Genomic DNA, 23849 nt, shown 5'->3' with positions numbered 1-23849 from the left:
CTGCAGTACACACATATACTAGCTGGAAAAAAACTTAGAAATAGGGTTATTCATCTGAATTTATCCCATGGTCCCTGGGTCTCATGGCGGTGGTTGAAAGTGGCTGAAACACTTTTCACTGCTTGTTGCTGGATCTGGTTACTTTATTTCGAACAGTGAGTGTTTTTAAGACAGGGCTGTCCCAAGTCTTAAAATCTAGCAAGCAGAGCTCAGAAACTTTGCAGACACACTTGTGTGACACTAGGCATTTTCTTGAGTACAAACCCGCTGAAGATCAGTTTCTTAATGATGGCTTCAAGGGGACCTGTGGAGTGACTGATTTCAGAGAGTCACTTAGGTGGGGTCCTGGAAGTCTTTCTTTACAAATAATGTTTCCCATAGTCACTGTCAGTCACTTTCTAGCACCAGTGCAGGGAAGGACTGTCTTTTAAAATTTGCTTAATAATTAAAGTCTCATTAACAGCAGCCCTTGTCTCATGGGCTGCTACTTGTACCCAAGTCCCAATTTCAGAAAAACTCTCAGCTCATCTTTCATTCTTTTATACTTTCTTTACAATTCTTTTATGGTGCTTCCTTCACTGCTTACACTTCTTTGGCTATGTCTACAACAGTAAATAAAATGAGCCAGCATCTACCCTCTGACCCTGAAAGCAAGTGGATGCCATAGCTTGTCTTACTACAGCTAAATTTCCTACCAGGGAAACAAGGTAGCCTTATCTGTGTCTTGCTGACTGAAAACCATCCCTGGCTCATGATGTTCACTGGGTCATGCTCAGGTGTTATGTGGAGAGACCTTACCAGGCACAGGCCAAAATATGCCATGAAGTAGGCGAAAAGCTGCAACCTCAGCAACATCATCTCCTGTCCCCACTCAATCCATCAGCACAGACGTTGCCTTTGGGTCTGTAGCTCAGTTCCTCGGTTCAACAACATTTAGACCAGTGAATATTGAATAAATTTCCACTCATGTTCATTCCAGTGAAATTTCTCCACAGCTCTTTTTTTCTGATGCAATGCATCACCGTTTCAAAGTTTCTTCCTCCCTCCAGTGACTGGAGGAGGAGCTCAGATGACTAGTTTCTACTGGTTGCCTATCTTTTAGGTGGCTAAAGTTAGATGAAAATCTAAAGTTAAATGATTAAGGACTTCCTCCATTTTTAAATCTGAATGGTAATGAAACCAACCTCAATTTTGCAGGGAATGAAGAAGTCCTACTTAGAACATATGCAGTTCGGTTCTTTCCTGTGAAGTTGCCATATGGCAGAGGAGTGATGGGAAGAAGAAAAATATTGACAGTGATGATATATCTTATTACAGAGCATACGGACCAAATTTTCCTCTCAGTTACTCTAGTGAAAATCTGGAGTGAACAGCCCTATCTTGATAGGAAAATCAGATCAGTCAGTGGATATACAAAGCCAATTATGAGAGTGAAACAAAAGCAAGCTTGAGAAACATTATGGTATAGTAAAGAAGACATGGTAGGATGCCAGAAGACAGGAAATCATTGGACCCAGCACACTTACGTGCCCTTTGAAAAAGAAAAAGACCATCCTATCTGCAGTAACCACAAGTGGTCAGAATCTTGTTTGATGCCTGAACTTGGCAAACTGGATGAAAACTGTACAGAAACATCTGTTCTGGGTTCCAAACATTTATATAGCCCTTTGTTAGAGTACCAAAGATGGCATCACATCAATAGAAAGGAAGCATTGCAGAAAAAAGCAGTACAAGGATGCTAGAGGGCAAAGTCCAAGATTAAAACAAGACTTGTAATGTTTTACACACCAATAACTTTTATTTATTCCTCGCGAACATTCAGCTGATCAAAATTTTAACCTATATTTGACAGGCAAAATCAGCAAGTGCTTCAAGGACAGATGCCATGATGCATTCTTATTTCTATGCTATGTAGAAATACATTATCGACAACTTAAGAGGAAAAGCTGTAACGATAGCACTGTTTACTATGTTACAAAGACGTAAAGGTCAACACGTAGCTGAGAAGACTTCTGGAAATATTATGGGAAGTTTTTACTCAATAATAGTTTAATATGGTTTATTTGAAACTTAGTCTTGCAAACAACTAGCAAAATAACTATTTTCGATTTAAGATCCTTTTCAGCTCACAAAGATAATCAGAAATGTAATTTTTTTTTTTACTTCTAAGGCAGGATATCATTAATGTAAACTAGAAGAAACAGCAAAAACTCAGACAAATAAAACCCCTGAAAAACCCAAATAGAATTACCAGCAGCAATTCTACGTACAAAAGAGTTAAACTGTAACCTAATAAAAGATGTATATTTTTTCTTGGAGCCCTGTAAAAACCGAGTTTTTGCGAATGAGTTCAAAGACAAACTATAGCCAACTCAGTGTCCACAGTTTCTCTGGAAGCAGCATGGAACATTTGGCCAGAAGAAACAGTGCCAACTATCCAGTGCAAAGCCTATACTTTAATTTGCAAAAGCAAAAAGCTGTGATTTATACCTCTGACAGGAAGAGGTAAAAAAAAAAAAGATAAATAAATAAAATCTAACAGTACATTCTGTGTAGGTTATTATTTTGCCAACAGTTTGTGGGTTGGATGATGAGGTACGTTCCTGAAGATTAGACATCACCATTTTTTTTTAAACAAACAAAACAGCAGGAAAAATCAAAATTCCCCTAAAGGAGAGGCAGTCCTTGCGAAAGTTCAGAGCTGTTATGGCTCCCCCTTGGCTCCTATTTTTAAAATTAAAAAAAAAAGAAAATCCATCAACCAATAGCATTAATCAGATTTGGCTCACAGGCGGCATTTTTGCTTCCAGTTGAGGACAATTAGAGGCACAGTGTCAACTGGTCATTTGTTAGGTTGTGCAAAATTTTGTAGATACACATTGTTTTTTGACACCAAAAAAATTCTCATGAAAAATGGTACTGTTGCATGTAGGCATCCCCTGGCATCTTCTTTTAAACTCAGCAATTTGCTAGTTCAGAGGGAACTGAGTAGTGTTTTGGAGAATAAATTCACACTGAAAGCAGGTGGTATTGCACCACTGACAAAATCAACTGACAAATGATAATGAAGAGGGGTAGATGGTGAGCTATTAATCCATTTTTTTTCTCTGTAGCATGGCTGAGAGAATGCGGTCTTGATCTGAATAAATATTAACTGAAGAAATTTAAGAAGATGAAGATTTAGTCCTTTATACTTATTGTGGCAATACTGCCCATCACATGATTATCCAACGTGATTTCTTCATGCCTCCTAAACTGTCAAAGTGGATGTCTTTAATAGGTGATGGGCAAATATGTTCATGGTAGAGCCTCAGTAAATTACTTAAAATTTGGCAAGATGCTATTGTTAAAAATGGAATATTTTTTCTTGAAGAGGAATGAGCCATGAGTTCTCCTAGACACCAAAGGCCTATTCTAACATTGCAAATTAAAACTTAAAATAAATATATCATCATTATGCAACAAAAGAGCCCTGCCAACAAAAAAAAAAAAAAAAAACACAAAAAAACAAAACCCAAAAGCACATGAGATCCCAAGGGATGAAGCAATGTCATTCTGCAGCCTGAAAAATATCACTTATAGCTGAAAAAAGGCACTCATAAGTTGCACATTGTTAGACGTTTCTTCTGGGTTTGTTGGCAGTCAGTCCGGAAAATCTATTTCTTTAAATTTGCCTCTAAAGTATCTTATATAATCCTAGTTAGAACAACAGAAATTTGGGAAGCAAGAACCCACACTTAGGGTAATTACCTGTTGTAATGCTAGTCACAGTCTTCTGGTCCCTAAAATGTGCGCGAGATTTCAGCACATCACTACACAACTGTTTCTCTCCTCCTTAGAGATAACTGTCCATTAATGAATAAATGTATTTTCTTTGTAAACTTCATCTCCTTTGGCAACACCCAAGGTTGAAGGCAATGTAAAAGTATCTTTCCCCAGATCCTACTTGGTGTAAATCAGGATGCGGCCTTACTGAAATCTTAGCCCTGCCCACAGTTTCTGTCCTCTGAGACTCCTATTTTATAAATCACTGCTATTACTCTGGAGCTGGTTTCCACGAGGGTTCTCATCTTTAATATTTTTGTTCCTAAATGGCTGGTCACATTTCAACTTTTGCTTCCTGTGGTGGGATTTATTGAAAGTATTATGAAGACAAAAACACCCCAGGAGTTTCCAAAGTGTAGATGGTCAGAGTATTTACTATTACACTGGGAGAGAAAAAGAAAGGATGTAAAAAGTGATCCCTTAGGACAAAAGCCAATCTGTTAATCAGGGGAAGGCCCCATGTGTGCCATTCTCTTTTTCTACATGCTTTCTCTTCCACATTCCTTCTATGGGATATCAGATGAGTTAGATGCAGTGTGGCTATTATTACATTCTTCTGAAACACAATAATTGAATAAAACACAGAAGTGTAGTACATCAAGCTGCACATGCTTATAGAAATGCAGGTGGCTAATCAGTCTTCATGGCACCTGGATTTTTCTTGTTTATGTGAATTTCACAAACTGCATCTTCCTCCTTTTTTTTTTTTTCCCAGCTTCTCATTCGATTTTGTATTATTTTCTAGGATCTTTTAAATCAAGATTATGGCCCACTGGCAAATTTTCCTTTAGGAGTATGATAGTCATCAAGAGAACAACGTCATTTGGATAAAATAAGACTCCCAAAGGAACCTCTTAAGAGCTGGAAAATACATAAAGTTCCTACTGAAAGGTAACACAAATTGTGATTTGTTCTTTTGAAGTAAAATATTGGGGATGCTTTACAGATTTGAAGCATTTTTTGGCTATAAGAAAGAGAAGATTGTTGCTTTCTTAGGCTACCATTATGTATTTGCAAGGCAGCAATAATTCTTCCAGTGAATTTCATGTTCCCATTGAAATGTCTTCACTTGGTTTGCACAAAGCAAGAATTACAAAATGATACTATGCTGACAAAATCTAAAAATAAAATCGCTTGGCAATTGTGTTGAAATAAGCACTACAAGTAGCTTGATGTAAATAGGAGGGAAACCATATCCTAAAAATTACTTCTATTGCTCTGGGCATAGTCACCCAGGTGGAGGAATGACACTTGTTCTTTCTTAAGTCATTTGTGAGTTCTGGGGGAAAAAAAAATCTCTAGGGAGCACATCTCTATCTTTGGAGAAGAGGTCAGTACTGCTCTATTTCTGTCTTTGGTAACTGTGAATAACTTTGTGATTGGTGCTGTAATAAGAATTACTGATATGCATTCACAATGATGCATTTAAGTCTGTCACAATTAGCTGTTTCTTGCTCTGACACCAACCTTCTACCATTAGACCTCCCTGCACCTTAGTTTATCCACCCATAAAATGAGGGTAAAGATACTGACCTCTCTTGTAAAACCTGTCTGAAATTTACTGCTGAACACTACCATGTACAAATTAGGTAGAATATTTAATAACTAATGGTATACGTAAAAAAGGCACAAACTTCATTGGCTTATTAACCCTGAGAGATGCACTCTTGTGACATCCATTTCTGACTGAACTTGACTTTAAGTGACCAGTTTATGTGAATCTCTATTGACAGACGAAAAGTCTATATTGGTAAAATTTTACTTGGTCTTCAAGGCATCTCTTACCCCCTGAATTAGGAATTGCCACTGGGGTCAAACGTAAACTCTGCTTTTGATGAAGGCAGAAGATACAACTATGACAACAGCAGGCATGATGCTTTCTAGCGGCAGCAAAGGGTTGGAAAAGTAATTATTCTTCTATGGTAAGGATCAATACAAAAGGGTCATTCGTTTGGTTCAATTTAGTGTACTGAACACTAGTAGGACAACACATGAAGGCCAGGAGGCAATGCCAGGGGCCCTTTTGTACGATGTCAGGAGCAACAGTAGCATGCTATGGATGTAAAAAAGCTGCTCCTGGAGCAGAGGACCTGCTGGTAGGACCACCCAGCTATTTGGATTGCTAACCAGCCACATGCTCCTGAGGTGGCTAGGTCAATGGCAGCATCCCTTGGGTGCTTAGTGGCATCACCTGGAGTTACACTGTTTTATGGTAGATGCTCCCCTCTATGTCTTTATGGTGCAGTGTTTGCCTGTGTTTCACACAGCAGTGGAGGCAAAGTGCTTAGCAAGTAAGTTTATAGCATTCTTCATTGAGGATTTACATACAGAGAAAATTAAACCTGCTGGGAACCTAATGAGCTGTTTTGTAATTTGATGAAGCAGTATGACCTACCAAGGGACTTAGTGCAAGGAGTTTTCTGTGGTAATTTGATACTAAGTACAAGAAGGACTTCGGGGGTACCAACTTCTCCCGGGCTTCTTGCCCACCATTGAAACTGCATGGCTATAATTAACATCAATCATACTACAGAAATGGAACTACCTGGGGAGTAGCTACCTGGGGAAACTACAGTGCTCAGGGTGAGGACCTGTGCTAGCCAACACTGCCACTGTGGAGTAATTAGGTCTTCTGCAAATCCTAGTAGGGCTCTCACATCTCCAGTTACCTTCTGGCACACCTCGCTTAAACACTGAGTGCTGGGTGACTGAGCACTCCAGTATAGGTGGGGTAATACTGAGAGGGACGGAAAAGGGGGAAGCTTCTAGCACTTTGGCCAGCATTCTTGGAATGAGAAGTAATGTCTCTTCCCTGGAACATTTCAACCAGTGTAAATATATCAATACGATTCGCATTTTAAGAGGTTTTCTTTGTGATGAATCAGAGGATGCAGCTGCCCTGCTCTCTGCTCAGGCAGGGTGTGATAATGAAGTAGAAAGTGCAGTCAAGTCACAATAATACACTTCGTTTATAGACCTCATTTCATTTCCAGCATTTCAAAACCTTGCCAGTATTAATTAAAACCTTGCAACAGTTCTTTGAATTGGGCAAGGACTATTATATCATTATTTCAGTCAGTAAATGTGGAGACCCTGAAGGCTAAACTGAGACTGCCTGCTTTAGGCACTCAATTTATTTGTTGCAAAATCTGAAAAAGAAAATCAGTGTTTGGCTCCAGCAGAATGATTCTGACCACTTAAGGCAGATGCCTATGCAAGCTATACAAGGAATGCGTTTAACGGGTGCTTTCAGATGCCTCTGAAGTAGCACCCAAGTGACATTCACATTTCTCCATCAACTGAAGGGTGAGCTGTGGGTCCTTCACAAGATGATTTAGTGTGGTTGCACTACATGTGCAGCCACTCAAATGTAGGCACTAGGAAACACTATTCTCATGAGTGTAGCCAAGTAAGTGCTTAATTCAAAGCTCAACAGTGTGCAATCCTGCTTACATGGGAATCAAAATATGGATTTCCCTCTAAAGGGCAAACACCTGTGTTGTGGGATAAATGGCAGGAGGAAGAACAAGGTCTGAGCACTTATCCAGAAAATAGAAAAGTAGAGATCTAGGATGTCCAGCCTGATGGGGTCTGATCCCAGCATTTCCACTTGCCCAGATTATACCAGAATACAGATAAGGCTGGAGTGGAGGCATTGTCTCTTCCTGCTGAAGATGAACTTTTTAAAAAACAGTAGTGTAAGATGAAGAAGATAGAAAGTTTCAGCCCAGTGAAAGGGGAGGTCTTTTGTTTGTAAATCTCTTTAGAGTTCTATCAGATAAATGCCATGAATTGGGTTAGGCCAGGGAACAGGCATTCTCTTGTGCCTGAGGGTTAACTGCCATTTAGGAATGTGTGGGTGTTTCCACACTGCCAGACTGACTTGTCCATCCCCTCTATCCTGGCATCAGGTCCTCCACAGTCTGAACATGTTAGCTGGCTATTTGGGAGTCATTTGTTCCATCCAAAAAAAAAGCTGGGCATGGTCAAGATGACAATGTGCTCCAGCCTCTGCTCCACCCACAATGTGGACATGCACCCACAACTTGACCTGGTGCAATAATGCTATGCTAGCCTCAAGTCCCCAAACCCCAGTATCCCTCCCGTCACTTCCAGAGCACAAAGCAAGTAGATGGCTGTAGAAAAGCCCCTATTTAGGTGTCTGTATTAGGAAAACAACAACAACAAAAAAATATTTCAGAAGTGCTTATAATTGTAGCCAGGGCTACAGAGAGATCAGGATCTGCCAAGTGGAGATCAGGATCAAGTGCTGCACAGCACAGATTGGAGTGCCCACTCCAGGCACTCTCGGCTGTCATCTGTGGGAACACAAACCAGCCTGCAACAAGCAGTTCAGAGGCATATACTTTCTTTCCGGTTTGGCCCACAAAATCAGTATAGCCATGCCCCAGATTTCTGTGCTGATGTGTTCCATGCTAGGCCAATGGTGGGTTCCGTCAGGCCATGACTTAATGAAGTGGGCCTTTTCAATACTTTGGGAGATATTAACAGCTCCTCATCCACTTATGAGTCATGATGGACTGCCAGGAGCTGTCAGTCACTGAACACATGTGAAACTATATGTTTATGTGCTTAAGATGCACTTTGAGTCTGAAACAGTGTCCAAATTTGTATACACATTCAGTTTCACTGGGATGTAGGTTCTTCTCCAGAAGAAGCACACTGAGCCATTCCCTGCAACTTACACACATCCAGTTCATTCTCAAGGGGACTTAAGTTGACTCATTGGTAGTCTAAATCACACTCACTAACTTCTTCAAACTATGCAGCCTAGAAGAAGACTAAGGAGTCCTGAAACTCAGCTTGAGACTGATTTATTATCATTTTTACCTGCTAGGGGTTTCTTTGATCTCAGCAAGACTCTCTCACGATTAGCAGTAGAGAAGGAGGATTTGGGTTAATGCATCCTGCTCTACCCACACTTTACATAAGAGTGGCTCCTATTAGCATTTTAGCAGTTTGTCTTTTTATGCAAGAACTTACACAGCTGACTTGGCTAAACTTTTAATGGGTATGCTTCTACTGTGGGAGGAAATGTTAAGCACTGCTTATTGTTACTTAGAATCACACACCCAAATGCCATAGCTCCATCCAGAGTTCACAGGCATCTACCTATTTTACTACCTACCACAGCACACTATATCACAAATAAGATCTTCTTTACTGCCTAAAGTAATGTCATGATGCAGTATAGGAGCCAGAGAATGCTGGGTTTGCAAAATGTATGCATTGCTTCAGATTGCAGTGAATTCATTTAACAGGAAATCAGGCAATAACCATTAATTTCAGTGCAATAGATTTCTCTGCTCTTCTTATTTACCAAGATGTTGCTCACTAGATCAAATCAATGATATTACAACAGGTTGCCCATCATTCTGACAACAGCCAATATCTGCCTCGCATCTCAAGAGGCATCTCTTTATCAAATGCCTCCAGTTTCTGTCTAGCACATCTCTAGTATGTTCTGTTGGAAGTAGAAAAATTAAGGTTTTCCAATGTACTTGGCTGAGTCAAAGCTGTTTTGGGCAGTCATGCACAGGCGCACGTATTGACTGCCCTACTAGCAATAAGTTTGCCCCCACCATGTGCCAAAGGAGATGTGCTATTGTCCTTGGGTGCTCTCCTAGGGGCCACGTGTGGGGTGTACAGAACTCCACCCTCAGCTGAGGTGGGAAACTTGTTCAAAGTGGTTTTGAGGTTTTGCTAAGAAGCAAAACAGGAAATCTTCATGAATCTGGAGTTAACTATTTTATTTTCTTTTAACTTGCTGCTCTCCCACAGTTGGTTTTCTTTAAATGGAAAATAAATAAATATCAGAATGACAAACATTCTCCAACTGACCAGGTCCCACTTCTGGGATGAGCCCAAGGTTTTACTGGTGTAGACTAGACTTGAGGCAGCAAAGAGAACCTAGAGTAGTCCAGGGATATTTTCTTTTCTTTTTTAAATCAAACTGAGCAACTTAGAGGCTGTGTCAACTTTCTTAAGTGCTCTTTATGTCAACTAATCATAGTTGGTTCAGAAAACAATGCTGACTACTGCTCTCTTCTTGCCTACACTGGAGGTGATGAAGGCCAAAGACAGAGCTGAAACAGCAGCACTATGCCATCTGGAGAGACTGTATCCTCAGCCTGCCTGCCTGGGAGCAGACGAAGGACAGCTGAGTTGCACCTTAAAATCAATGAAAAGGTCAATGAACACATCAGTGGGGTAAGGAGTGTCAGCACAAGCCTGCCTGCCCCAGCATGTTGACCTCCATACACAGCAGTGTTACCATTGCTGAGGGTGCCCTTGTTCCTTTTATTACATGGTTTCCTCTGCTAACCATGTAAACCATAACAGCTGGGTTTATACCTTTAGGACTACGGGCCCTCCCCAGTCCTGAAAAAGCTATTGTGAAACTATCAAGTTGTCTCGGGAGCCCAGGAACAGGAAAGCTATCACTACTGTTCTCAGTGTGGGACCTAACAGCTTTGTGGTACATTGCTGATTCACATTTCATGACACTGCTAAGCAAATTCTACCTAGGTGTCTCCGCAACTCTGCTTATAGTGCTATATAACCCTGAGTTTGAGCCAGATTCTGTTATGAGATAAGCTGTTGTCATTCACAAACAACTGCACTAAGGCAAGCAAGTTACTGATAGGTATACCACAAACTGGCTGAGCTGTATCTTGCAACTGGGATCAACCAGACAACTTCCTCACAGTTTGCTCCTGGTTTATTTAAGCTGCCTGTGCGTGCTTAGCCATCAGCAATGCTTTTACTGCTGCTCCAGCATCACTCTGATGTCAGCACTTTGATTTGATTTTCTGTCACTGTTCCCACAGATTAAATTTCAACCAGTGACCCATGGCTTGATAGCTCATTAGCAAATCCCTCTGAGCCATCTAGTCCTTCCCTTCCTTGACAGTTAAGTCTGCATTGGACACACTCCTGAAGATGCCTGAAATCAGCACCACCCCATGTGAAAGCTTGGTCAGACTAAGTGCTGCTGCAAAATCCTATGGGGACCCATGCCCAGCTGCATGTTTTCAATGACAAATCACTAACAATTCCTATTATGAGTTCCTTGGGTCTTTCCAAGTCATTGAGGTTGTTTAAAAACTCCTCCATGGGCAGTCAAAGCTTTCCCTTCCCTCAGCCCTTGATCTATAGGAGAAGTATTGTGACTTCTTGGTGAAGCCTTAAAACAAGATATTCTTTTGCTGTTCAGCATCATTATTGCAAGCAGGCAGACTAAAGCAGCTGGGATAATGCTCTTACAGCTTTCCTTTGCTGTGATACATGCATATAAATGTCTTGGCAGGCAGTGGGAATGAAGAAGCTGCTTCAGATCATGCTCTGGAGGTCACAGACCCCAACTCTCACTTCTGCAGTTGAGTAGGACAGGATGCAGGTTGCCCTGAGTTATCCCACTCATGGGCACGTATCTTGAGTTCAGCTTTTCCTATGGCCAGCTTTAGGTTATGTTGACCAGCAGGTTAATAGTGAGGATAAAGCCATCGCTCTGCTTTACCTCCTCCATGCATCTGAACAGACCTCTTGCATTTAACCTAGATTATCAGTGCCTTTGAGCAAGAAATAGTATTTCATACATTCCAGAGCTATAGCACCCTTCTAACTCTTCTTAAACTGCTAGTTATACAAGTATCCAGGCTGCAACATATCAATATCTTAACAAACCCTCTTCCTCCAACCTAAGAAAATCTTGACAGATGCTGAACTGAGGCTGATTTTTGTATCCAGCAGGTAGAGCACAGCCTCAAGGACTCCAGTGAAGCCACAGATTAGATCTCCCAGTCCCACATTCTCTTTTCACCTTAACACTTCACTCCAAAAAGTCAACTTCATCGATTTCAATGGGGAGATATTTGATTTACACCAGGCCTAGATGAGAATATGGCCATGATTCTTTAGTGCCTTTAAAAGCCAAGAGCCCAGCAGAAGCCAACTGTGTCTGACACGAAGCTGTTGCACACCCAGTGTGGAATCTGCACAACTCCATAAACCAGCAGTGGTCTAAATAAAAACTTCAAACAAGGCATTCTGGCATTGTCCAGAAAGAAAGAAGATAAATAGCTGGGAGCTGCCAAGTTGTGAAGGAAGAACTGGCTGACTGTTGGACAGAGAGCAAAGTTAGAGGCAGAAATTAGGCAGGGTGCTGGGAGGCTTGTAACACTCCCAAAAACCAAAGGGGTCATAGCATTTCATTTGATTAATTCATCACCGGTCCAAAAGACTTTGTACAGAGCCTCAGGCAGTGCAATAAACATACAATCGTTAAGAGAGGAAATAAAAGATTGGTTGGATGGTAAATACTCCAGCTCCCTCTGCCACTACAGCTTCCCTTTTGTTTCTTGTCTCTGGTCAGTGCAAACATTGGAAGCAGCACAGTAAGCAACTAGTAGCATTAAACCCACAACAACAGCAACAAAAATCACTGTATTTCAAATGCTTTGGTCAAAACACTTTCCAGAAAAGCTTTGACTTACTTTCCCCATAATTTTTGTTATCCTTCATCAGCCCATTCCTCTAGGAAACGCCATTGGCAGAATGGAGAAATAGTCATGCTTGCTTGGCCTCCTCTCCCCAGGACTGGCAGAAGATTTAGTGGAAAGCAACAAAAAGGCTGTTTATCTTAAGGGGGGCAGATAATACTTTTGGAGGTAATTTCAGTAGTTTTGGTTGTACTCCTAAGCATTCAGGGGGCCAAACAGCTGTTTTGATGTAACGTAATTTTATTTGCAAATAACAGTGTTCTGTAAAGCTCCGATACTGACTTTTATGGGCCAGAGGGTACAAACATTCACCCTGTAAGTGTACAGCGCCTGTCCCTCACCACAGGACACAGCAGAAAGGCACAGCCCCCTTACTGACACTGCAGCTGGAAAACTTTTGGAGTTGCTTGAAGCTATGCAGGAGCCTCGGGCACCTGAGGAAACCACAGCAGAGGCAGAGCTGGGGAAAGGGAGGGTGACTAATACTGCATACATCCTCAGTGAGTGAACTTCATGTCTGGCTCTTCTGGGAGAGGACGAACCAGAGATTTATTCGATGCTGTGTGGCAACAGCCTATTCCAGCAGGAATCTGAGGGGGGTTTTGCCAGAGAAGAAATCTCATCTGGATAGATAACACTCCTCAGCAGGGCATGGTTACTTATATGTGTGTTTGTACCGACATCAGACGAATGCTGTTCATCTGTTTGATTGTCACTTCTCCTCCCTTCCTCCAGTATTCCTCCTACTCTTCTTTTGGAAGGTTTAATCACCCAGTGTGAGGCTTTTTAACAGGAACAAGGGCACTCTTAAGATAAAGACATTGGAAAAAAACTTCAAACAACTACAGTGCACATTTGTGCATTTACTAAATGCAACTTGAGTACGTACACATTCGTGACATAGCCTCTCTTCTCCCACTTAAGTCATAGGACCAAAAACTACTCACTGCATGATGCTCATCCTCCATCTAAAGCTGGTACTTATTCCTTCAGAGTTAAACTAGCACCATACAAACTAGCTGAGGAGGAAAGGTCAAATCAGAAGAAATTAATTTGTAACACTGCTGGATATTGAAGGGGGAAGGTGTGGGGGGCTTGTAGGTAAGTTAAGCATTAATTTGTAAAGCATGTTTGTCATGCTAACTATCCAGCCTTCAGCAATGGGTGATTACTACCTTCCTAATAGCTGCATATGATTAACTTCATATTCCTGTAAATTTACTGTGCACGGTGTCTACGCTACATCTGATGAAACCCATGTACTTATTAGCTGATTTTTGAGCCATGATGCCCTATATGCAAGCAAGGCAATCTTTGCCTGTATAATCATCTTTAGAAAAAAAAACAACCAAGAGACAGAAATACCACAAGCATGAGATAGCATAGACCTTGATTAGTCTTATTACCAAGGCAGGGAGAAATATAATCCTGCATATAGTGACTTTTGACCTCTGCTTCACCCCCGGGTACACCCTGGCCTGCAATGGTTGCAATTAGGACATAGAACCATAGAGCAGTTAGAGTTGGAAAGGACTTCAAGATCATCAAGTTCCAAACCCCTGCCATGGGCAGGGATGCCTCACTGACCATGTCCCCAAAGGCTCTGTCCAGCCTGGCCTTGAACGCTGCCAAGGATGGAGCATTTACCACTTCTTTGGGCAACCTGTGCCAGTGCCTCACCACCCATACAGTAAAGAACTTCTTCCTTTTATCTAACCTGAACTTCCCCTGTTTAAATTTGAACCCATCACTCCTTGTCCTATCACTACAGCCCTGATGAAGATTCCCTCTCTGGCATCCTTATAGGCGCCCTTCAGACACTGGAAGTCTGCTATGAGGTCTTCACACAACCTTCTCTTCTCCAACCCGAACAGCCCCACAGGTCATATACACAAATTGCCATCTTGTCTATGCACTTTAAAATGTTAAGCTTTACCTCAATTGCCCATCTAAGGAAATAAGGAAGAGGTAACCATTTCCGCTTCTTCCCAAGGAACAAGCTATGTCATCAAGACTGCTCATCAGCAATACAAGTCTCTTCTTCAGCATCATATATGAGGCCAAAGCAGGCAGATATATGACAAAGAAATGTGGAGTTTTTGCTATAAAGAGCTCTGTAAAACACAGCTCTGCTCTCCATCTCCCCAACCCAGCTGTGGCACCAATCTGTGGCCTCTCCTGGGTCCCTCACCTGAGGCTTTAGTAACTACTAGAGAGCAGATGAAAGGATCATCCATCCAGCTGTGTGCAGTGCCTCAGGTCACAAAGTGCCGAAGGCACTTCAACCAGATTTTGCAAATCCGTGAGGCATACCTCTGGAAGCATGGAGTCAGGCGAGTCAATGTTTGGTGCTCACAACTTGAAAGTTCAGTTTAGGTTGTGCCCAAGTGAAGGTACGACTATGGCAAGGCAGGATCTGAAACGCTTATTCTTGTATCCTTCCCTATAGGCCAGACTAATGCCACTGGACTAGTCTTCTGCATCAGCCAAATAGGAAAGCAGTGTTTAATTAGTTTTAATTAATTAGTCTTTCTGAATGCAGGAGGGTTAGGTGAGCACAATAAATCTTACAAAAATAGCAATTTCAGAAAAATGCAAAAGCAACAGTTCATGGGGACTGGATGGGAAAGAAGGTAGGAAGAATTACTAATTAGTGTTTATTAAAAGGACTCCAGTTTCTCCAGGACAATGGTGGAGAAACAGGCAGTGCACTGGGGGAACAGCCATATGCATTAACACTGCACGTTTAACCCCAAGAGGTCCCAAGAGACTTAAAATGAGCTAAAGCACAAAAGGTCTCCACTAATGAATGGCCAGGGATAGTCCAGTATAGGGAATGGACATTTGCTATGACCAACCAAGGTGGAGAGTGGCACCCTCTTAATGAGATCTTTCACAGATCAATACAGATTTCCTGTGCCAGAACTGCAGGCAGCTTCTCCCAAAAGTAAGAGGGACAACTCTTCCCTTCACATACTAATCTGTCTGGATTATAAAATCATACATAGGCTTTAAGGTTACATGGAAGAACTGTTTTCTACCATATGCATGACCACTACATAGAACTAGAGAACTGTAATCTTTTCAGAAATTACTAGTACTACACAGATAATAATAACAAAAATAACAATACAATGACATCGGCACCAGCACACTACACTGAAAAAAACTGCAACACCTGAATACCAAAGAGCACTAAATGGTTCTCTCATCACTCTTTCTCACACATACTTCTACTGAGTGTGGGTGGGTTTTGCTCCATATTTCATCTTCAGCAACATACAATGAAGCTGCAAATGGCGTTACCGATCATACCAAAATGCCCATGCACTAAAAATAACACTGAAATTGTGATATAAATCTATTTTCAGCTTTCATCTGAATATTCAGGATGTCTCCTCTTATCTCTGTTATGTATTATTTTTATATTGTGAAAGATGACAAATACAGAATGTCAAGAGCAATCAAGCAATGGAAATCGCCTCCTGGGACAGAGCTATATTTTCTCGTAGGGCTTTTTTTTTCCTTTTACCTTTATTTTTGTGATTAGTCAATGCTGTTTAGCCACCTCAAGAAAATGCAAGGTGAATTAGGAGAAAGAAGGTCAAGGTTATCATGGAAACATTTAATCCCTCCTCAGTGGGAACCGGTTAATAGTCATGGCTAGACTCAAGTGCAGACCTCTGTTGGGAATCCCAGCGAAGGTCAAAGGCAGAGAGGAAAAAAAGCTGCACTGAGATCTTAGACAGTCATAAGCAGACAGATGTTCCTAAGCTTTAATGAGCAGTCTTGGCTCCAGGCCTTTCTTGGCAGAGTTTAGTTTTAGTATTTTCCCTTGTAGTGCAAGGTATGGCTCTGGTTAGCTAGCTCTTCTTAGCTAACTGCTGATGATTTTTACATCTAAATAATAGCTTGACAATGAAGAAGCCAGTTCATAATCTGTGACTTGATGGATTAAGTTACGGGCAACAATGTGCAGTTGTAATCATGAAAAGTGAAATAAATAAAAATAATTTTAGTTTTAAATGAGAACCAGTTTAAACACCAAATCTGATGGAAGTTCTACCACTCCATCTTATGTTTTTATCATCATGGACAATAAATTGAACGAAAATAACATCAAATGGACTGTTTCTTTACTAATTCTATTTCCAAGACAGCATGGTGGGGATCATACCCCTACCTTGAAAACTCATTTGGGTTCAGCAGTTCTGAGAATTTTGTCTGAACAATTTGTTACACCAATGTAAAATGTATTAAATTGGGAAATAGAAAACACCTTATGTTTAGAAAGCAAAAAAGCTACAAATCCAAGTGTTATCAAACTCTGAAATCAGCAACTTCCACTAAAAAGCTGAGAAATAGGCTTGCTGAAAATTTTGAAGACTTTTAACCCTTGTCAGTTAGGCACAACTTCCAATGTGGTGCAATAGGCACCACAACACTTGGTAGAGAATAGTTTTGTTCTCTATCAGGCATGCAGCAATCCTGATAAAACCTGTAAAAGCTGTGAATGAATTCAGTCTCTTTTCTGATATTTCCAGGTGTCACAATTGGTCTGATATAATACAGTACCATGAAACTGAGTATTTTCATGGCTCTCATTTTAGAGTTGCTACAGTCCTGATTCTGCTCTCAGTGAAGGAAATGGAAATGTCTAGGTGGCTTAAGTATGAACAGTCTTTGGATCTCAATCAGTTACAAATCAATAAAAAACTTAAAAGCCTTTCATTGGCAGGTTATATAAAATCTCTGCTCCCTTCGTGTTCTCAGATGATTCTCTTTTCATTTTTGAAGCTATGAATTACATCTCTTTGTAGCTCTTTTTTAGCACATCAGAATCTCATCCACCACAAGCTGGTGCTGTAAAGCTCACCCTTTTCCAGAACCAAGTGTGAAATCTAGCTTTGTGATAAATATCTGATGGTGCAGGAGCTCTGGGCTTGCTCCCAAGCTAAATTCATTTATATTGCAGCAAAACACCTGCCTCTGTGTCATCACAAAAGCAGTTCCCTATTGTAAAGTACAATGCAGTCTCTCATACAAGAGTCAGATTCCTTTTTTTTCCCCTCTGGAGGAGAGGAACAGATGTCCTCAGGAATCTAAAGGAGCTTCCTCCCTCTTCATCTACTCAGCTTATATATCTAAGTCATGAGTCTCAAAACTTTTCAGTCAATTGTAAAGGGTTTATTGTTTCCAGGACACCAGTCCCTTCCCACAGCCACTCAGTGCTCAGGATGATTACTTTACGTAACACCTGCTGGCTGGAAGCAACAGATTTACACTAGGTTTATACCTAGGGTCTCTATACACTCAGCCCAGCTATCATCATGATGGGTCCCTCTGGATCAGCAGTACACCACAACAGTCATGGGACACCAATCCAGCTCCACAACTTCCCACATGTCTGGTCCATGCCATCAACAAATGGCTTTTGAACACTCTGTGGGCTACAGCAGACTCTCTGTTCAGTACCATAGCTGTTCTTCCAAAGGCTGGGCAATGACTACCACCCCATGATATTAGACACCAATAAGAGGGATGCCTACCTTGCCAACAGGATTTACAATTGCTGCTGCTGCAGATTGCAATGGTGATATTTTTGGAGGAAGCGCAAGAAGCTATGAGAGATAAACAAAGGCTGGACAAAAGTTTAGAAAAAAGCTGCATAACAGCTCAAGGACTTTAAGAGGTTTGGGCTTGATGCTGGCTTAACGCATGTCCTGGGTTCAGCTATAACAGTCGTTTTTTCTCCTTCTTAGTAGCGGGTGCAGTGATGTGTTTTTGACTTTCAGCCTGGGAGCAACGCTGATAACACTGATGTTTTTAGTTGTTGCTAAGTGACGTTTACTCTGACCAAGGACTTTCTCAGTCTCCTGCTCTGCCAGGGAGGAGGGGAAGCCAGGAGGAAGCACAGGCAGGACACATGACCCAGACCAGCCAAAGGGGTATTCCATACCACAGCACATCATGGCCAATATATAAACTGGGGGCAGTTACCTGGAAGGGCTAGATCACTGCTCGGGTCGGGCTGGGTATCAGTTGGTGGGTGGTGAGCAGTTGTACTCTCTTCCCTTGTTATTTCCCTTATCATTATTATTATTGGTGGTAGCAGCAGTGGTTTTGTGCTATACCTTAGTTACTGAACTGTTCTTATCTCAACCTGTGGGAATGACATTCTTTCGATTCTTCTCCCTATCTTTCTGGGAGTGGGAGGAGGAAGAAAGGGGGGGAGTGAGTGAGCAGCTGCATGGTTCTGAGTTACCAACTGGGCTTACACCACAACAATGCACGGCCAATGTTCTTGTCAATCTCCCCAAAGTTTGGATGCAGAATGAGTCAAATACAAAAAGCCAGAGAAGTTATTGGCTCAAAAATATTTGCTGTAAATGACAAGCACCTCTTGTTCAGCATTAAAATTTAAATGCAAAAAGGTAAAATAGAATAAAGTAGACCTTACCTGAAGAGGCTGAAGAATCATAAGTAGTTCTATCCTTTCTATTTGTCCTGAAGGGCTGAATGTCCTTTTCCCTGTAGGTTCCAAACCCTTCAAAGCTTCTTCTTTTATTCCCACTTGAATCATTGTCCCGCTTCTCACTCGAGGAATTCATTTCACCAAACACATCCAGGGACTCTGACCTTCCATTACTCTCAGTATTACCAGAGTATCTCTTTGTGCAAGAGTCAATGGGATCATTGCTTAAGTCGTTTTTATCTTTACTTTGTGTCCACTGCTGAGCATCAGAAAGTGATAACGTAGACAGTGTATCCACTTCAAAGTTACTCTTTGAGCCTTTGTGTCCGGTTTCACAATGCTGGTGCTTCTGCTTCTCCTTATGCTTGCTTTTCTCACTCAGCAAGGAGAGGTCTTTATCTGAGCCACTCAGCCTTTCACTGATAGCATGGCTAGAGAAGCCACTGGGCTTGCTAGAAAAGAGACCACTCAGATCTTCATGAGTTCCCAATATCCGCTCATCCTTATGCTTGTGCTTATGTTTGTGTTTCCTTTTGTGAAGTCGGCCACTTGAAAGGCTTGTTCCTCCAACCTTTGGAGAAGCCAAAGAGGACTGCATGTCTCCAAGACCCATTCCCACAGGTGTTTGCAGGTGTACTCCATGTTTCGCTTTATGCTTGGCAGTGGTGGACATCTTCATATGAGAGCTTGCATGGAACTGGGGTGGGGGCACGGTTGGTCTCATAAATGGGGAAGCCGCTCCGAGCGTGTGAGACAGGTACAAAGGAGCTGGATACTGACCATAGTAACCAAGATTCATCATAGGCATTGATGTGTAAGGCATTCCATAGGGTGCATAGTAACTCCCACTGGGAATAGGGTAACCGAACCCTTGTAAAAAAGGCACCTTTGTCATGGTGTCATTGGTTTTGGCAGGTCTACCACGCTTCTTCTTAGACTTCATGTCAGAGGTCCTGCGAAGATAGAGCAATGGGTCATACTGGATATATGGCACAGGGTAGTAGTGATCAAAATTAATCCTGAAGATGCTGGGATATGGATTTTCATGATAAAATGTATAACTTCTATGGGAAATCCTGAACACTTGAAACTTATTGATCAGTTCCTCAAGGTCTGCCAGAAACTGGAGGTCGTCTCTGTTCTGCAGGCCTTTCCTTTTCCTCTTGTGCTTTGGCTTTTTAATACTCTCATGAGAGAGAAAGTTATCCACAATGAGATGTTTCGGCCGGTGACCATGCCTGTTCTTTGTGCTGGTGTCAGATGGGATAGCCTCTGGATTGTCCAGGGTGCAGAAATCAAAGGAGTATCTCCTGCGGGACTCTGAGCTTTTCTCAGCTTGGTCAGAAGTGCTGTTGTTGTCTGTACCTATCCCACTGTCGCTCGGTATGGTTTCCTCACTGTGAGACTCACTTACTGGAGACAGGGTTACTTCTTTCAGAGAACCTATTTCACAGAGGTGGGAAGGTGAATTAGCCATTAACCTGGGTGGAGACAGCTTCCAAGTTCCACTGTGCATTCCTTTCTGGGTTTTTGTAGGAAGAGCACTAATAGGCTGAAGATTTGGCATAGTTTTTAGCTCTGAAAAATTAGTTTCAGTGCTTGCAGGGCTAAGGTTGCCGTTAGTCCCAACTAACTGTGTCGAAAGCGAATGAATAGCTGCTGGTGACGATGCCACAAGTGACTGCAGGTTGGAAGGCACTGCTGGGTTTTCTGGCTGGCTGGAAACAGGCCTTGAGTGCTTGATGGTTGTCTTAGGTTCTTCTGTCTGAGGCTGCAGCTCTGCTCTTGGCTTTCTGCCCCGTTTTTTGCCAATATAGATAGTCCCCCTCTTGCTGACATTGATCTGCTTCCCTAGTCTGGCATCAATAGTGGCTGGCCCAGCACTAGATGGTGGCTGCACTTTTGCCTTCAGAGCTATGCTGCTGGAGCAGGAGGACAAGATCTGATTCAGAATATTCTTCCTCTTAAGGGTCTTCATTTTATTAATGGTCTTGATGGTCTTCTTATCCAAGACCCCAAGCTTCCCGACCTTTTTGTGAAACTTGAGCTCATTGATGGGCTTGTCCTCTCCTGGGACCATCTGGGCCAACTTAGCCAGATTTCGTCTCCTTTTCCTTTTCTTTGTTCCTGGAAATTCATGACTGATTGGACTCACTGGGCTGGTGGAGGTCCCCTCATGAATGGTTTCAACAGTGAGCAGAGGCTGTTTCTTTGGTCGTCCTCTTTTTTTCTTGACAGGTGTGATCACAGTAAGACTGTCAGTATTGGTATACAGAGGGCTGGATGGTGTGATGGGATAGGCTGAAGGAGGCTCCACCATCAGCTTCTCAGACGTCGTCATGGAGGTTTCCCGAAGGATAGATTTAGGCTTGCTGCAGGTCCATCGCCGCTTAGTCACGTGTTTGGGGTGCTGGATCTCAGATAATTTGCCAGCTGTGGGAAGATCGGTGGGTAGGAGAGTGGATGTCAGAGCCACAGGTTTTCTGACTCTGGTGGCACTGTTGGGGGAAGCTCTGTCAGTGAGCATGCCGCTGTCAATAGCTACTAAGGGGGACTCATTTTCAATCACTTTCCCTGGCTTTGTGGCTCGAAGATCTTTTTTACTTCCTTCTGGTTGAGAGCTAGTCCTGTTTGCTACTTCACTGTTCATAGCAAGTCCACGAGGCAGACTTTTCTCCTGGATAGTTTTCTCCATAGAAGATTTTGTGGATTGCCTTTTTTTCCTTTTGTGTCCAGACACATCTGTTGTTGGAGACTTTATTGGGATAGTAATTCGTACGTGACTGGTGTCACTTTCACAACTGCTAGCAGAAGTGGGATTCTGCTTCAAGGGTGATGTATCCAATAGACTTTCCATCGAGTAAGACTCCTTTTTCCCTTCCATGCTGTCATGGGATTTGCTGTCAAATGCTTTCTGAGCACTCTTCACCCATTCAATGTCTGTGGTTTGGATCGTTTGACTTAACAAGTCCTTTTTGCTGGACTTCTTCTTTGTACTCCCAGTGGGCTGATCGGGGACCTCCAGCTGCATGCTTCCCTCTGGATCACCAAGTGGCAAAAGCCCATTGCACTCAGAGGCACTGCTGGGCTGGGTGGCCACACTGATGTTGTTCGGTGATGGGACTGCATTGCAAGTGAGAAGCTCCTTACTACTGGCTGACAGCTGCCCCCACGTGCTGCTGGCGCAGGACTTCTTTGCTTGGGATTTGCTGAAAGAAACTCCTGGCTCTGGAGTGGAGACCTTGGTGGCACTAATTGCTTCTCGACTGGGTTCTGTGTTCATGAAGCAACTTTGAGAAGCGGATCCAGTGTCGGAGCTTGTTGACCAGTCAAGGTGGTGCTGGTTGCTACTTTTCTGCTGGTGCTTTGATTTTAAGGTGTCACCGGTGAAGTCTTGTTGGAGGCCGGGATCGTAGTGCAGAACAGAATGTTTTTGTGGCCTTTCATAAACCTGGAAGGTAGCAGGAAATAAATAGAAAATAAAATATTAGTTTATCAGTCCATTCATAACCCTGGTTGCAGCTCTTTATTTGTACAGCAAATGACAACTCTTCTTAACACATGCCCTTGTAAGGGTTAGGAGCCTTTAGAAAGTCTTCTTATTCTTGACTCAAATTTGTATTTAGATTCATGCATTGTAAACAAGTTTTGTTTTGTTTTCCACTCTAAAAACAATGGAAATATTTCTACAAAAGCAAAATTTCTAAGGAAACATATTTATTGATTTTTAATTTAAAACAGAAGTAAATTATTTCCTTTCAATGGATGAATGATGCAATTTGGCCTCCTGGTGAGAATCCCTTTTCCCTAAAAAATAATCCCTCACAGAACTTGATGCAAAACAGCAGCAGTTAAGCTTATTGTTGTAAACAAGAAAAAATGCAGAATTATCTCAGAAGTTGCAACAAATGAGGAAAACCTGTGGGTCTACTTCACTATGAATACAGAGACAGCAAAGATTTACTTGCTAAAATTTCCATGTAGAAGTCATCTCTACAAACCTAGTGCTTAAAATCATATGCATAGGATCGAGTGTGTGAGGCACACTTGGAAGGTTCAAGATTTGCATTACTCTCTTTTCATTTTAATAATCAGCTATTTGCAATGCTGGTAAGAGATATTTTCAATATGATTTCTAATATGACAGAAGCTCTTCAAGCTGCAGAGGTTACAGTAAGGGCAGAATTATACTGAAGGCTCTTACAGAGAAAAAGAAAGTCTACTTTTTCTTCTTGGTGGGCCTTCTTCAGTTAAAGAAATTGCATTTGCTGCAGCTGTAACCTTTTGAAAAGTCTCTGAAAGAAAAAAATAATATTTATTATTTTTACCTTAGTTAACTGACCTCTTTTACCCATTTGTTTTCTCCTGTTAAATTTAGGAGGATGTTTTGTAAAGCTCTGGATGAAACTGTGCAACTGATTTGTACACCTAGTACTGCAAACAACTGTTGTTAACAAACTGTAATGACACTGACCCGAGTGCCAAATAAATGATGAGACACTTAAAATGTATGCGTAACCAAGGAAAGAACAATAGAAACAACTGCTAAGTGTCTCATGTTTCTGAAAACACCCTGGTACAATAGAGTTTCTTCTAGTAGCGTTATGTTAGATCCCTTTTTGAGGTGTTTGCAAAAGAAGCCTTGGGTCAAGGAGACTGTCAGCATAAGAGGGTTTTGAGCTAGAAAACGAGGCTACCCCAGCTCAGAGCAACTTCAGAGGGATATGAAAAGTGCTGAACACCTCCAAGCCCATGGCGCATGATTTGGTGACCAGTAAACATACATGTTATTGGCAAATTGATGTTGAGATATCCTTCAAGCGCATATAAAAATGGGCATGTGGTTTTTCTGGAATGGGTAATAACAATGAAGCTGTTCTGGTCCATCTTCTGAGGAGTAATCAGGGACTATTAAATCCTGCGGATAGCTCAGCTGTTGTGCACATGGACCAGCCATATTCAGGGAAACCAGAGTTTTCCAGGAATTGTGAGTGAGAAAACGAAAGCATGCAGCTGTGGTGGAGCTG

At 41.9% G+C, this 23849-nt stretch overlaps 1 protein-coding gene across 4 annotated transcripts in view; it reads right to left on the bottom strand.

Annotated features, from left to right (window-relative positions):
- SETBP1 (SET binding protein 1) overlaps nucleotides 1-23849 on the bottom strand; it is a 261348-nt gene that overhangs the window by 54695 nt on the left and 182804 nt on the right. For 3 of the 4 annotated variants that reach the window (XM_062613395.1, XM_062613394.1, XM_062613398.1), the window contains one exon: nucleotides 18808-22273. In XM_062613395.1, the coding sequence (XP_062469379.1) occupies nucleotides 18808-22273 (3466 nt within the window). Of the gene's footprint in view, nucleotides 1-17653; nucleotides 17969-18807; nucleotides 22274-23849 lie in introns of those variants that run through there. The other variant, XM_062613396.1, reaches the window with a different exon arrangement.

Source organism: Pezoporus occidentalis, unplaced genomic scaffold, assembly GCF_034315485.1.
Source record: "Pezoporus occidentalis ecotype Australia unplaced genomic scaffold, CSIRO_AGI_Poc_V1 ctg166, whole genome shotgun sequence".
NCBI classification, from domain to species: Eukaryota; Metazoa; Chordata; class Aves; order Psittaciformes; family Psittacidae; genus Pezoporus; species Pezoporus occidentalis.
Note: the sequence above shows the minus strand (reverse complement) of the source record. Positions and strands in the feature narration are given on the sequence as shown.